Source organism: Nematolebias whitei, chromosome 9, assembly GCF_014905685.2.
Source record: "Nematolebias whitei isolate Nwh7 chromosome 9, NemWhi1, whole genome shotgun sequence".
NCBI classification, from domain to species: domain Eukaryota; kingdom Metazoa; phylum Chordata; class Actinopteri; order Cyprinodontiformes; family Rivulidae; genus Nematolebias; species Nematolebias whitei.
The window spans coordinates 17,517,626-17,533,104 of NC_056506.1; the positions used below are offsets into that span (position 1 = coordinate 17,517,626).

The 15,479-nt window shown below is 41.4% G+C and overlaps 1 protein-coding gene across 1 annotated transcript in view; it reads right to left on the reverse strand.

Annotated features, from left to right (window-relative positions):
* Positions 1–15,479, reverse strand: part of LOC119414901 (receptor-type tyrosine-protein phosphatase F-like) — a 178,179-nt gene that overhangs the window by 52,572 nt on the left and 110,128 nt on the right. Inside the window, exons 13-16 of the mRNA XM_037682020.1 lie at positions 12,441–12,538; positions 10,102–10,355; positions 9,920–10,001; positions 1,677–1,703 (exon numbers count right to left, since the gene is read on the reverse strand). Coding sequence (XP_037537948.1) covers positions 1,677–1,703; positions 9,920–10,001; positions 10,102–10,355; positions 12,441–12,538 — 461 coding nt within the window. The remainder of the gene's footprint in view (positions 1–1,676; positions 1,704–9,919; positions 10,002–10,101; positions 10,356–12,440; positions 12,539–15,479) is intronic.

Consider the following 15,479-nt stretch of genomic DNA (forward strand, 5'->3'; position numbering starts at 1 on the left):
ATATATACACACACACAAACACATATCCATCCATCCATCCATTATCTTTACCCGCTTATTCCATTTTGGGTCACGGGGGTCGCTGGTGCCCATGTCCAGCAATCACTGAGCGAGGGGTGGGGTACACCCTGGACGGGTCGCAAGTCCATCACAGGGCCACATGGAGACAAACAACACAAACAACCATTCACTCTCTCACTCACACCTAGGGACAATTTAGAGTTACCAATTAGCCTAACATGCATGTTTTTGGTCTGTGGGAGGAAACCGGAGTACCCGGAGAAAACCCACGCATGCACGGAGAGAACATGCAAACTCCACCCAGAAAGGCCCCTGGACCGGGGTTTGAACCAAGGACCTGCTCGCTGAGAGGCAGCAGCTCTACCAGTTGCGCCACCGTGCTGCCCCACACACACATATATATACATATATACTCACACACACACACACACACACATATATACATATATACACACACACACACACACACACACACACATATATACATATATATATATATATATATATATATATACATACACACACACACATACATTTATCAGTAACATGTACTCTGTGGAAGGAACATTTGGAAGCACAAAGACAGATGGAAATGAAAACTGCGATGATGGATTATAGTTCAGATAATAGCTATTTTTACGTTTTTCATCTGTAACAGTCTTTATGCTAATTATTTAAAGGTTGAATAAATGTTACATATGTGAAATGTTTTTTCTTCCAAGTGTAAAAGTGTGTTATTCAAAGTGTTTAGCATAATTTTGCTGTTTATATGTAATGCCATGATAAATCTATGTTTATACTGTTTAAAAACGGCCTGTTTTACACAATGTGGTGGGTTGCCAGTTGGGCTTGTTTTGGGCTTGTTTTCATGTAGCTGGTTGCTTGTTTCTATCGTGAGATCTGGCAACAGTGATATCTGTGTCGGTCCACTTGCTTCCGAAACGTCCAAATTAAATGACCATACCAATGGGACATGACTGCGAATACTCCCCGAGATCTGATCCATTCTGCCAAAAGTTTGGGCGCTCGAGGCACGAACCAAGCCATCATATAAGGCAGGCAGCCTGACCAGGTCCAGATTTGTTGCCAACGACTTCCTTGTTTGTTGATAAACCAGGAACTAGCTGAATCCAAAAAGCAGGAACCAGTTATCATAAATCCAATTATAAATGTATCCTTAAAATCCACAGATGACAGCAGAGATAGACACGTCATCAAGTCTTCAAAGTCGATGAGATATCCAGCTGCGTGCGTGCCAACAGGGCAAATCAGCTCACCTAAAGCCTGTCCTCTCGAAGAAATGTTATCAATTGTGTTGAGGGACTAACTGACCAAATCCAAGTCCATAGTTATGATTCGGAAGATTTGTAGAAGAGGCTCTAAAGCAGTTTCACAGACAAGACAGAGCAAAAGCAAAGTGGAGAGAGAGAGGAGAAGACGTCCGCCCTTGAGAAGAGCAAGTGTTGAAGTGAAAAAAAAAGATAAAAAGATTCACACAAAAGTTCCTAAATGTTAAAAACAATATATGAAGAAGTAAGTCAAGTCAAGTCAACTTTATTTATAAAGTTGACTTATTATAGAGCACATTTAAAACAGAACCTGTTATCAAAGTGCTTAACAACAACAACAATCAATGAGTAAATAAAGGAGAGAAAAAAAATATATATATACAATACACTAATAATAATAACTGAAGAATTAATAAAAAGCATTTAAAACATAGGGTCACAGATTAAAAAACACTAGATCAATTTACACTGTATGAAATGCCTGAGAGAACAGATGTATTTTAAGCAGGAATTTGAAGTGAGTAAGGGAGGTGGCCTGCCTGATGTTGGGGGGCAGGTTGTTCCAGAGTTTGGGGCCCATGACTGAAAAAGCCCGATCTCCTCTGAGCTTCAGTCTTGTTTTTGGAACAGCCAAAAGCAGCTGATCAGATGATCTCAGGGCCCGAGAGGGAACGTAAGGTTCCAGAAGCTCAGAGAGGTAAAGGGGTGCGAGGCCATTTAAGCATTTGAAGGTCAACAGAAGAATTTTAAAGACTATCCTCGTACGAACAGGGAGCCAGTGAAGGGAGGACAGAACTGGTGCAATATGTTCAGACCTATGAGTTCTGGTTAAAAGCTGAGCAGCAGCATTCTGGACAAGCTGAAGATGTGAGATGGAGGCCTGGCTGATCCCAGCATAGAGTGCATTGCAATAGTCCAAACGGGTCGTGACAAAGGCGTGGACTTGTTTCTCAAGGTCGGGTATGGACAACACTGGCTTGAGCTTAGCTACCTGTCTGAGTTGGAAGAAGCTTTTCTGCAGAACAGAGTTGATTTGTTTGTCAAACTTGAAGTCAGAGTCTAAAGCCATCCTGAGATTTTTACCAGACTGCTTCAGATATGGCTGAAGAGAGTCCAGGTTGACAGAATCAGTGGTGGCAGTTGAGCTAGGGCTAAAAACAATGACTTCAGTCTTGTCATTGTTAAAACTTAAGAAATTTGAAGCCGTCCAGGCCTTAATGTCGTCTAGACATTTTAACAGAGAGTGAATGGAGCAAGCACTTGCTGGTTTCACAGGCAGGTAGAGCTGGCAGTCATCAGCATAGCAATGGAATGAAATACCATGTTTCCTCAGGATGGACCCCAGTGGGAGCAAATAAAGTGAGAACAGAAGGGGTCCAAGAATCGAACCCTGTGGGACCCCACAAGAAAGAGGTAATGAGGCAGATATATTATTACCAACCTTGACACAGAAACTCCTGCCACTTAGGTATGAGCGGAACCATTTTAATGCAGCACCTGTGATCCCAACCCACTGTTTCAGCCGTGATATAAGGATATTGTGGTCAACAGTATCAAAGGCGGCAGTAAGGTCCAGGAGAACAAGTACCACAAATTGACCAGAATCGTTTGATATTATAATATCATTACAAACCCTTACTAATGCTGTTTCAGTGCTGTGGAGTTGCTTAAAACCAGATTGAAAAATTTCGAAGATTCTGTTCTCATTCAAAAACTTGTTTAATTGAATGAAAACTATTTTCTCCAGGATTTTGGACAGGAAGGGAAGTTTTGAGATGGGTCTGAAATTTGAGCAAGTCGAAAGGTCAAGTCCAAGTTTCTTAATTAACGGATGAACTACTGCATGTTTGAAAACATCGGGAACCACACTTGCCACAATACTACTATTTACAATAGTAAGATCAGAGGGTCCAATCGTGGGTAGAATTTGTTTGAAAAACGACGCAGGAATGGGGTCAGCAGGGGAACCGGAGGGTTTCATCTGACCAACAACTTTGTTCAGAAATGGTAGTGAAATGGGTTCAAACTGTTTAAAGACAGCTGAGCAAGGGACAAAGACAGAGGGGTCAGTTGTGGACTGGGGGATGGATGACCTAATCAACTCTACCTTATCAGCAAAGTATCTGGTAAAGTTGTTGCAGATGTCAACGGAGGCCTCCATGCTGGCAGACCGAGGCACGTTTAAAATGGAATTTACGGTATTAAAAAGAACACGGGGATTATGACTGTTTGAAGCAATTATTTGGGAGAAGTATTTGTTCTTTTCAGATTTAACGATGCTCTGATAATCTTTCAAACACGTTTTTAACATAATAAAAGAAACCTGTAATTTGTCCTTTTCCCACTTACGTTCAGCTCTCCTGCATAGACATTTGGCCGCTCAAGTGGTCGCATTCAACCAGGGGTGTGGTGCCTGCTTTGGTCGCCTGATTTTTAGTGGGGCCACGAGGTCTAAGATCTTAGAGCAGGTCGCATCATGCCTACTGAGCAGCGCCTGCGTAGTAATACAGGCAGAGGTTTCAGGGACTGAAGCAGCATCAGTAAGGAATGCAGAGGAAAAAAGAGCAGCGGTTGAAGAGTTAAATATCCGACAACTCTTGGCTGGAGCGGGGGATTTAGACTCATGAATAACAGAGGTTTGGAATGAAATGGGTTTGTGATCTGAAACAATAGCATCCCCAATTTCCAGATTAACCACAGATAAACCGTGAGACAGAACTAAATCAAGTGTATGGCCCTGTTGGTGAGTTGGACCAACAACATTTTGCACAAGGTTGAAAGATTGTATCAGATTTAGAAACTCCTGCACCAAAGGCTTGTCAGGACAGCAAACGTGCACATTAAAGTCTCCCAGAATCAAGACCCTGTCGTAATTGAGCAGTATTCCAGACAGAAAGTCAGAAAATTCACTTATGAAGTTTTTGTTGTATGAAGGTGGTCTGTAGATCAGGCAGAACAGTGTTGGGTTGGAGCGGCCCAGCTCAAAATACAGCAGTTCAAAACTCTGAAAAGCTACAGCCTGTAGCTGTCTACAGTTCCAGAGCTTTTTAAAAACTGTTAATAATCCACCACTCCTACCAGAAGTCCTTGGAGCATTAAAAAAGGCACAATCCACCGGCAACAGTTCAGAAAAAACACTTAACTCACCAGGGATGAGCCAGGTCTCTGTAACAAACATGAAGTCCAGTCCATCGGAGCAAAAAAGTTGTTTAAGATAAAAGATTTATTTGCTAGTGACCTCACATTCAGCAGAGCAATCTTTGTAGGACCAGTAGCTGAAGGAAAAGCTGAGCTTGGAGCACAAATCAGCTGTTTCAGATTTTTGGAGTTTGAACCGCGCCTCCAAGGACCAGAGACGCCGCAGCTGTGCACACGCCCGCGGCGCAGGCCAGGCTCAACTACGGGGATCAGGCAGGACCCAGCAGGATCAGCGAAGCACCCGGACAGGCGAATATCCAGCAGATGGTCAGAAGGAGATGATGCAGCAGACAGTCCGGAGTTGGTTAAGTTCCACTGGAGACGTCCGAGACCACCGCGGCCGCGCGCACGACTGGCCACCTGGAGCGAGCTGGAGTTGAGTGGATCAGCGAAGCATCCGGATGGACAGTTTAACGTCTGATGGTCAGCAGCAGATGACGAAGCAGCAGAGAACTTGATGCTGGCTTTAATCCTCATGAGAAGGCCGGCACGTCTCCCACGGCGCCTGGAGCGATGTTTTTGGGTGGGCAGAAATGCCGCGTGCTTCAGGTAAACCGGGACATCAACAAGCAAAGGGGGTGTGGGTCCAGAGCCCCGATCAAAGTGGTCGAACAAGGTGGGTTTTGCAGTAGATAATTGTATATTTAAAAGTTGTTGGCGATCATAAATAAGTAGTGAGTTTATGTCACCGAAGAAAAATGACAAAAACAGAAAAAAAAACAATCAGAACAGACAGAGGTGAACGGCAAGCCACCAGCACCGGCGCCATCTTCCCGGAAGTCTTCCCGGAAGGCAAAAGGCAGACTATTTACAGTACAGTATTATAGACAGAGTGTGTGTTTGAGCAGAGGTCAGCGTCTATTTAATCTTTATTGAGTTTGCTGGGAGCAGTGGTGGTTGTAGAGTCTAACAGCTGCTGGAAGGAAGGACCTGTGGTAACGCTTAAGTAAACAATACATGCTGCATGAGCAGTGATGTTTATTTGAAATAATCAAGCGCGACTGGAACCGAGCCTTTAGTCCAACTCGGTGAATGGTTAGGTCACTGGGAAATGTCACGGTGCTCCCAATGGCCAGTCTGCCCCCAACCTCCTGCAGCAGGTGCTAAATCATTTAAAATAATTTATTTTAAATAATTTATTTTAAATGATTTAGTTCCTGTGCTGTGCTTTAATTTTTTTTGTGTGTGTGTGTGTTCCGTGCTTCTTAAGTGCTCCCCAGTGTCTGCAGACTTTCTGATTGCCTCATGCTGATGTAATCCAGTATTTTTGTTCCTGCTCTGTTCCTGACCCACTTCATGATTCTCCCCTTTGCCTCCCAAAGACGAATCCTTCTGCCCATCGGATACCTGGACCTCGACGTCTGCTCTGCCTTCAGACCACTGATTCCAGCTAAAACCCTAAAACTAAAATAAGTTAAGCTTTTTCTGCCTCTATGTGAATGACCCATGCCTGTATTTTTGACCACGAACTCAGACACCGGACTCTAGGAGTAGAGGTCTCAGAGCCAAGCTCCACATTCTGAGTGTTAGCTGGACTTCCGCTCACATATCATGTGATCCATCCAAACCTCCTTTCCCTCTGACGTCATCGCAGCTTCGTCTTTTCACCTGTGATCGAGTTCTACAGAGTGACAGCTGACTTTCTCTTCATGATAAAACTTTAAATAAATATTTTTATTCACTCCTGTTGCAATTTCCATGTCTCCCTTGTAACAAAAGAGAGCGTCTCTCTTTTAAACTTGGCTGCTCTATCTGTGATCAGCGCAGCAGCATGACAGCTGACTTTCTCCTCCGTTTTATCACGTGCAGAAAGAACACAGGACTAGGCATCGAAAGTAGGAATTGAAAATAAAAAATGTGAACAATTCCGGGAGAATCAGAATGTTAGTCCTGGTTCCAGTCAATTCTCAAGACTCGATGCCCAATATAGCCAAGCAAATGAAGGATCACTGTGGCTGTGGTATATACCAGGTTATTGGTCTTAGTGATAGTCTCAGTAGTGATACTTAGCAGTGCTGCATTCACATCTTCTAGCAGACATTTAGAAGGTAATTTGTCACTTAGGGGTGCAGGTTATAGGTGTCTAGCTTGATAACAATATTCATTCTCAGGTCAACCACCATTGTATCCAGTTCTTTGGGGTTTTTTAATGGAGCTTGGTGCCCAAACTCAGCTGGTGGGGATGATGTTATATCCCCACTGCCCTGTCGTCCCAGATCCCCCTTGCTGTAACAAATTTTTTGTACCTTGTCTATCTCTAGATATGACAGTAGATTTCTCTCTCAAATACCGAGTCCGAAGTTGTTTCTGGATCAATCTGGATGATCATTATCAAAGTTTCCATAGTTCCGACATCCTTCCCATACAGTCCCTCTCTCTAGGCTTTCTCACATAGTAGCATTCCGATAGTGTTAAATTCTCTGCTCTTGTCCATGCATGCCTTGTTCCAGTAGCCCAGTCCTTCTCAAATAGTGGGGCGCACCCCCCCTGGGGGGGGCAGGGCAATGCTGGGGTGGGCGCATGTGACCTTAGAAAATATGCTTTTTTGGCTGCAGGGAGTATACTTTTTTTCACCATTCTAATTTTTTCGCGTGCGTTCTTAATAATAAAGGGATGAACAAATATGGCTGCCTTGTTGTTTTGGGAGCCATGCATGAACCGTGTCTCTCCCCTCTGCTGCTGACACGATAAATAAACGCAGACCGTCACCTCCTCCGTCCTCCGCTGCTGTTTCTATGTCCACGCTCTCTGGATTGGACGTCACTCACAGCTCGCATGCAACAAAGAGTAAATTCAAAGTAAGAGCGACACCTGCCCCCTCTTTCCTCTTTTGCGTTGACTAAATGTTTTAGTTTTATTGATGAGTTTGTCAAAGCACAATTTACAAACGTAATGTTAAATAAATGTTAGGACTCTATTCTTTGTTAACAAAGTTAATTCACCTCCTCAGTTAAGCTGCTGTTTTTTGATGCTCTGGACGTTTGTCACCCACAGCATGCAGGTGACAAAGAGTAAACTCAAAGCAAGATGTTTATCTGCTCCCTCTTTCTTCTTTCTTGTTGACAATTTTTTTTTTTTGGTTTTATTGATGAGTGAGCTCATTGATCCTGACTTCCTAATTTTGATTTTTTTTTTTAAATCAGCACAAATTGTTTTATTCATTTTTGTTTTGTAGCTCAAAGTGTTTTATAAAACACTCCTGAGTTAAAATGTTGCTGATCAATTTGAATTTATTATTATTTATTGATTATTTTTAACTTTATTTTTCAGTATCAAATGGTCCAAAATGTTTACAGTTTAAAAAAATGATCTTTTTTTTTTTCAGGCTAATTGATGCACTGTAAGTTGTTTCTGTTAGACTAAAAAAAACAATGTTAATAAAGTTGTTCTTCGTTGTAAGTTGATCTATATTCTTTCTTTTTTTTCTTTAATGTTAATAAGGACATGATGTTAGGCAGAGGTGCACTTATAACAGTTTTATAGACATATTTACAGTTGCGGCGGAGAGTTGGGTGGGCGCAAAATGTTTATTTCTTCCTGGGGCGGTCATAACAGAAAATAATTGAGAAGCACTACTGTAGCCCATTTCACATCAGAATGTTCTGGTTTCCCAAATCTGAAGCAGACCTTGTTAATCAAGCTAGAACTGAAGATGTTCTCTTTAGGAGTGACAAGGATGGATAATATTAGGACGTAGATAATCAGAGGTACAGCACAGGTTGAACAACTGGGAGATAAAGTTATTCCCCATTTGCACCGCTTCTACTCAGCCCCAACTCTGCTCAGCCCGCCACGGAAAGATCCCTATTCCACCAGTACTTTTTAGCTGATTCGAGGCTGATTCAGGACCTCTTTTCGTCCCTGCTTCTCTGGTGGGACTGTTCGAGCTGATCGAGCTGACTCCAGACGGAAACGTGAATGCAGGTCACTGATTGGTTGGGGGAGGAGTCACTGGATCTCAGAACCTTTTTACCGAGCTGCCATTTGCAATCTCTCAGAACTCGGAGCAGCGGCTGGATCTATTTTTAAGATTTTAAAACAATAATGACAACACCGTGTTTAATGCTGAAGTCCAGGTGTTTTTTGTGTTTGGTGACCGATGACAAAATTCGAGCGAATGGAGTCACCGCAGAGGATCATACGAGCTGTCGACATGTTGAACCACGCGAGGCCGAACCCCGAGCCCCGGGCTCGCGTTCTCACAAACGCCAGATTACATGCCCTGGCAGGCGGGAGGACCGGGAGGGAGGGTGGAAACTTTTTTTTTTTTTACATTTTATGTATTAAAAAATAATGTTTTTTATCAGTGAAGAATAAAAATAAATAAACAGTGCCAGCTTTATCATGAAATCCTGTTTTCACTTTAACTTTTTTAAATAATCTGTTAATTAAAGTTAACTCAGCTGAAAAATCATAAAAAGACAAAATTATTGGACCTCTCAGGAATATTTCCCTCAAACATGTTTAAAGAAGAGACACATCCTTTAGTTCATCTTTATTCTAACCCAAATCACAAAACAAGAATTAAACTTTAAATCAAAGCTAAAATAAAATCTGTATACAAGAAACAAAACCACACATCTACATTGAACTTAAAAGTAGACACGAGTGCAAATACAACAAATGATGAAGAAAAATATAGAATTTTAAATATAAATGTTTTTGTAGAATCTGGTTCATCAGCTTTAATTCAGTTCATATAGCACCAAGTCACAACAGAAGTTGCCTCAGGGCACTGAACAGAAATATTCATATATAAAATAATTTAACAGAAACATTCATATTTAAAAATAATGATTTAACATTATTTATCTGAGTAGCAGACTGCTTTGAGTTTAACTCATCGCAGAACTCTCACTCGGTGAACTAAAGTTCATTAAAAGTTCATTAGCAGGATTTTGGATTCTGGACACGCCTCCAGAACCCGTCCTGAAGAGCGGTGCAAATCCAGGCTGATCTGAGCAGGCTGAGCAGGAGTGGTGCAAAAGGGACATTAGAGAGGCCAGACTCAGATGGTTTGGACATGTCCAGAGGAGGGACAGTGGGTATATTAGTAGAAGGATATTAGAAATGCAGCTGTGAGAAAAAAAGACGGAGGGAGACCAAATGCTCAAAGTCTTGAACCCCAGTTCTGATCTATTCTTTGTTCCACATAAAAACTGAAAGCACAAAGAAAACAAAACCTCTGTTTTCATATTACCCACTAACAAGTGGGCAACACTGTAATTGCCTCTGTGTGTGTGCGCGCGTGCATGCACATACAGTACATGTCTGCACATGCATGTGTGCGTGCGTGTGTGTGTGAAGTCCTGGAAGGACTAAATATTATCGCATTTAGAGACACAACTGAATAATCTGGTCTTCACTGTTACTTATAAAAGTTCAAACAATTTAATTTCACATCTACTGACCTCCTGTAGGTCCATGTATTCAGGGTTTTCCCATCTGTTCAGGGAGACCTGACTTTCAGGAACAACCACTATGTAGAAGCACCTGCAACAAACACAACATTATCCATCCAGCAGTCATCCATTCTCTAAAAGTTATCAGTTGTTTCATGTTCAACACACACACACACACAAACAGCACAGACCTTACATGAGCTTCAGGCGGGACTTCTGGCAGGATGACTGTCATTCTATCTTCCTCCTGATTGAGCTGGTATAGAGTTGGTTTTGTAGACAGCAGGTCTGGAGCGGTCCGGATGGAAACCTGCTGCTGGAGGCCTCCGGCACCGTTCTCTTGGCTCATCATTCTGAAGGAATATTCCATGTCTGATTGGAGCTGTGAGATCAACTTTTTTTTCAGGTGGCCCTGAACCTCCACACTCTGCTGACCATACAAAATCTGTAAACACAATCAACATTTACTCTTTTCTGAAGCAAAGTGGTTAAAAGAATGTACTATTACAAAAAAAGATGGCTAAAGATGGCCTAAATAACTACAGTGGGTTTCAAAAGTATTCACCCTTTGGTATTATTTTTTATTGCCTTACAACATGGAATTTTAATATATTTTTAGCATGGCTATAAGGAATATATCTACAAACAATACTTAACATTAATAAAGTTAAACGAGGAATAAAAACTTGTATTAAGTTACTGTAAAAGATGTAACTCTGAAAAGTGATGTGTGCTTATGTATTCACCACCTTCACTTTAAAACACCAACCAGAAACCACAAAATTACTTCAGAACAATAAACCTCTTCTGATAGAATGAACAGTAGTCCAACACCTGCAAGTAGTAAGGTCTACTACAAAGTACTTACTACTACTTCTCAGGTCATTGCCTGTGTTCTGCTGTTCCACACTTACCACCTGATTTTCTTCCTTTTGAGAAACCCAATGTCACTGAGGTGCCGGAGATCAACAGGGATGTGTCCACCGTGTGAAATAAAATCAAAGCCTCATCCCCTCCACCTAAACAATCTTAGGACTGCAGCACTGACCTCCTCCCAGGGTGTTTCTCTGCCAACCAGCCACTTCTAAAACTTATCAGGTCTTAAAAAGGAAACCATGCAACAATACATTGAGGACTCCATACTTGCCAGTATCATCTGACCCTCCATCTCTCCTGTGGGAGCCAAGCTCTTCTTTGTTGTAAAAACAGGACAAAATCTCAAGACCTCAAGGTTGTGGTGGGGGTGACATTATTTGACCCCCACCCACACACCCCAGGCCAAAATATTTAGCAGATGGAACTAGGGTTACAATGCCTTCTTACCATATCCTCTTTGAGGGCAATCAAAAAATCTTCATAGCTTGTCTTTATTCCTCCAATAACTGAGCTTTAACTTTGGCAATCACAGAAGCTTCACTTTCAGTCCATCCATCCATCCATCCATCCTTTATCTTTACCCGCTTTATCCTTTTCGGGTCGCAGGGGTCACTGGTGTCACTGGTGTCCATATCCAGCAGTGATTGTGCAAGAGGTGGAATACACCCTGTAACATCAATTTCAAATTAACCTGTATTTGTCAGCTACTTCATGAGTCTTCTGAGACAACTGAGTCCTAAAGACCTCCTTCTTCAGGTTGATGGGACCTTCTGGCCACAGGTCCTGGAAGCCACATCTACAAAGGGTCCTAGATACAGAAACTCCAAGAAAGCTGGTTATTTCAAACTTCTGTTAGTTGCATGAGCACAGACAATAGACAGACCCTTTCTTCTTTGCTCAAAGCTGCAAAGAGGTGACCCTCTTACTTACTGGGAATCCACCCCAGCGTTCAGTCAGGGCTTGCGAGTATCACCATAACACTCTGGTGGTTGTGTTCCTGGGCAAATCCAAAGTAGGGGAGAGTCCAGCTTATCTCCAGGAGCTGGGTTCCAGATTCCAATCTGTCCATGGAGGTTAGCCCAATATAAAGTTGGTTTCACTCAACCTAACCCATAAACTGATGCTCCTTTCCCTCCAGTAAGGTGACGTTCCACTTACCTGGAGTCATTTTTGCTTGTAAGGAATACACACAGGGTCCTGCTCAGTAGGCTTACATCACACCCACCAGTCAGTGTTCCCCAAAAGTCCACAGGGAGGTTTGCTTCTTGATGTTTTCTGGACTTTGACCTGGCTGAACCCCAAGTGCCAAGTGCCAGGAAGATATTCTGGTTTCATTTCTGGGCAAGATTGTCTGAAAAACCTAAGCAAACATTTTCAGTCACAGGGTACTCAAACCCCTTCACTAGGTTAAAGTGGCAGTTTTGAAGACAAATGTTTGTGAAAAGACCCACTGCATTAGAACGTTAGACAAAGCAAAACTATTGTTGTTGTACATTGTCCTGTTGCCCAGTTATTCAGTAATCTGGTTGTTTAAAACACAGTTATAAATACTATTACTATTACTTTAAATATTGTTAAATACTATTAGTTGGTAAAGTCAAAGCTCATAAACCTTGTGTGTTTCATATGTTTTCCAGTATTAGAAGGTTGTTACCTTAAGACGGACCTCAGATGTGACTGTTTCTGACAGCTCCCACGTCAGGAGGACAGACGATTTTGTTACAAATTTCACATCAAAATTCTTGGTAAACACTGTAGGAAAAAAGGAATAATTTTCAGAAAATTATTATCATTATTCACATGACTGATGTAGTGGACTAGGCCTCCGACCAAAACCTGCCTCTGAAGACCTTCATGGGACAAGAACTGTTATTTCATTGATTTGAATCCAGAAATACAAATTAGCTCATCCAGAGACTCTCTAATTGTATCCTGAAGTAATCAATTAAAAGAACACTCTTCTTTTATATTATCATCACTATTTTACAATATCTTGATAAATCAAAAGTGTGTTTAGTTCATACCATTTTTAAATGTTAAAGTGAACCACTCATTTTAAATCAACAGTGAAACAGTATTAATGATTTTTTAAATCCTCATTTAAATTAGAAATCAAGTTAAATGTCTATTTTACAAAGTAATTATGCATTTTTGATCTTCTGCCTGAAATGAGAAGTAGTGATGTCGGTCAAAAGTCAGAAGGGAAGTTATTGGAACGAAGTGTCGTGTTTTTAAAACTCTCAGACAGTAAATAAGAAAACTGGCACCTGTAAGTCTGTCATTTCTCCAAAACATTTCTCTGTCTGTTCCTAAAACATTCCTGCTGTTTTCTTGACTTGTAATGACCCTCTGACATCACTAGAACCACACCCCTGTTGGTTGCTTCAACCAATCAGGACGTACTAAAGTGACCGGAAGCAGAACTCTTTAAAAGTCGATACTTCCTGAGTTCTAGGAGTTCTGTAGAGTTCTGGAGTCGTCTGAAGTCTTCCTGGAATCCGGTGGAGTTTTTCCACTGCTGAGTGGAACTTCGGACTCAGTTTTCCAGTCTGATGGAGCCATCCATCTCTGTAGGAGTCACAGCGCCTCACTGTGACTTCACCTGGGCATAAATGCCCTACAACTTCGAAGGGAGCTGAGCCTGTTTGTTGAACGGATAAGTGGCATGACTTCTGCCGATTCTCAGCCATCCTTACCGGAGACGCTGAAAGGTCGCGTTGAAATGGACTCCTGTTCCTGAGCGGAGGTATCCCGGCAAAGGTAGCGAGTCGTGACGTGAAGTGTACCGGAGGTGGGCTGGTATTGAAAGGAGCGTGCCATCCTGGTCCAAACAGACACTCCCTTTATACATCTTCCTTCAAACTCTCCCTTTAAACTCCTCCATATTTCCCATCTTTAAACTTCTATCTTGCCAGTAATTAATCTAGATGCCTTCAGAAATATCTGTTGTTTTTATTAAGTAAAACGTGCCAAGTTTTATTAATCAGAACCAGATCAGTCTAATCAAGTGTACAATGTTTTTATGTTAAATTTTGATTCTGTTCAATAAATGACCACATTTATTTTGATGGGTCAAAGAAAATTAAAGTCTCATGTCACTGATTAAACCATCTACGCACAGTTACTTCTGTCACATGGCTGTAATTAGCTCGAAAAAGAGAGAACTCGTTATTTAAATATAATTGTAGTGAGGGTACAGCTAAGCTGACCTTGACACACTACACTGAGATTATTAAACATAATTCATTCAACCTTTATTCATACAGGTTAGTCTCATTGAGCCTCAAGGACTCATTTACAAGAGAGACTTGTTTTAAACAAAGAACACAGATGAGGCAACAGACAACAATAGGCAAACATATAAAACCATATAAAATGAAAAGTAAATAGAAGAACTGATGTAAAAAAATGAAACAAAAGAAGCTACATTATAAATGTAGCTATAAATGTATAAATGCGTTTTTTTATCTCATAATATGAATCCTTGAATTAAATATAATTTATAAGAAATGTTTAAATGATGTAAAGCATTGACAAGATTAAGAAATAATAACATCTAATCACATATTAGTTGTTTACTTCTGTATATTAAACATTAGAAAAATAAAACATACACTTAAAATTGATCAGTGAGAGTATTTTTTTTAATTCAGTGGTATTCACATTATATAGGATTTTATCTGAGTGGTAGTACGAAATAAATTACAAACAGGATTCCAAAAAAGTTGGGACGCTAAACAAATTGTGAATAAAAACTGAATGCAATGATGTGGAGGTGCCAACATCTAATATTTTATTCAGAATAGAACACAAATCACAGATCAAAAGTTTAAACTGAGAGAATGTATCATTTTAAGGGAAAAATCTGTTGTTTCCAAATTTCATGGCGTCAACAAATCCCCAAAAAGTTGGGACAAGTCCATTTTTACCACTGTGTGGCATCCCTCCTTCTTCTTACAACACTCAACAGACGTCTGGGGACAGAGGAGACCAGTTTCTCAAGTTTAGAAATAGGAATGCTCTCCCATTCATGTCTAATACAGGCCTCTAACTGTTCAATCGTCTTGGGCCTTCTTTGTCGCACCTTCCTCTTTATGATGCGCCAAATGTTCTCTATAGGTGAAAGATCTGGACTGCAGGCTGGCCATTTCAGTACCGGATCCTTCTCCTACGTAGCCATGATGTTGTGATTGCTGCAGAATGTGGTCTGGCATCATCGTGATGAAAAATGCAGGGTCTTCCCTGAAAGAGATGATGTCTAGATGGGAGCATATGTTGTTCTAGAACCTGAACATAGTTCTCTGCATTAATGGTGCCTTTCTAGACATGCAAGCTGCCCATGACACAAGCGCTCATGCAACCCCATACCATCAGTGATGCAGGCTTCTGAACGGAGCGTTGATAACAACTTGGGCTATCCTTGTCCTCTCTGGTCCGGATGACATGGCGTCCCAGTGTTCCATAAAGAACTTCAAATCGTGACTCATCTGACCACAGAACAGTCTTCCATTTTGCCACACTCAATTTTAAATGATCCCTGGCCCAGTGCAAACGTCTGAGCTTGTGGAGCTTGCTTAGAAATGGCTTCCTCTTTGCACTGTAGAGATTCAGCTGGCAACGGCGGATGGCACGGTGGATTGTGTTCACTGACAATGCTTTCTGGAAGTATTCCTGAGCCCATTCTGTTATTTCC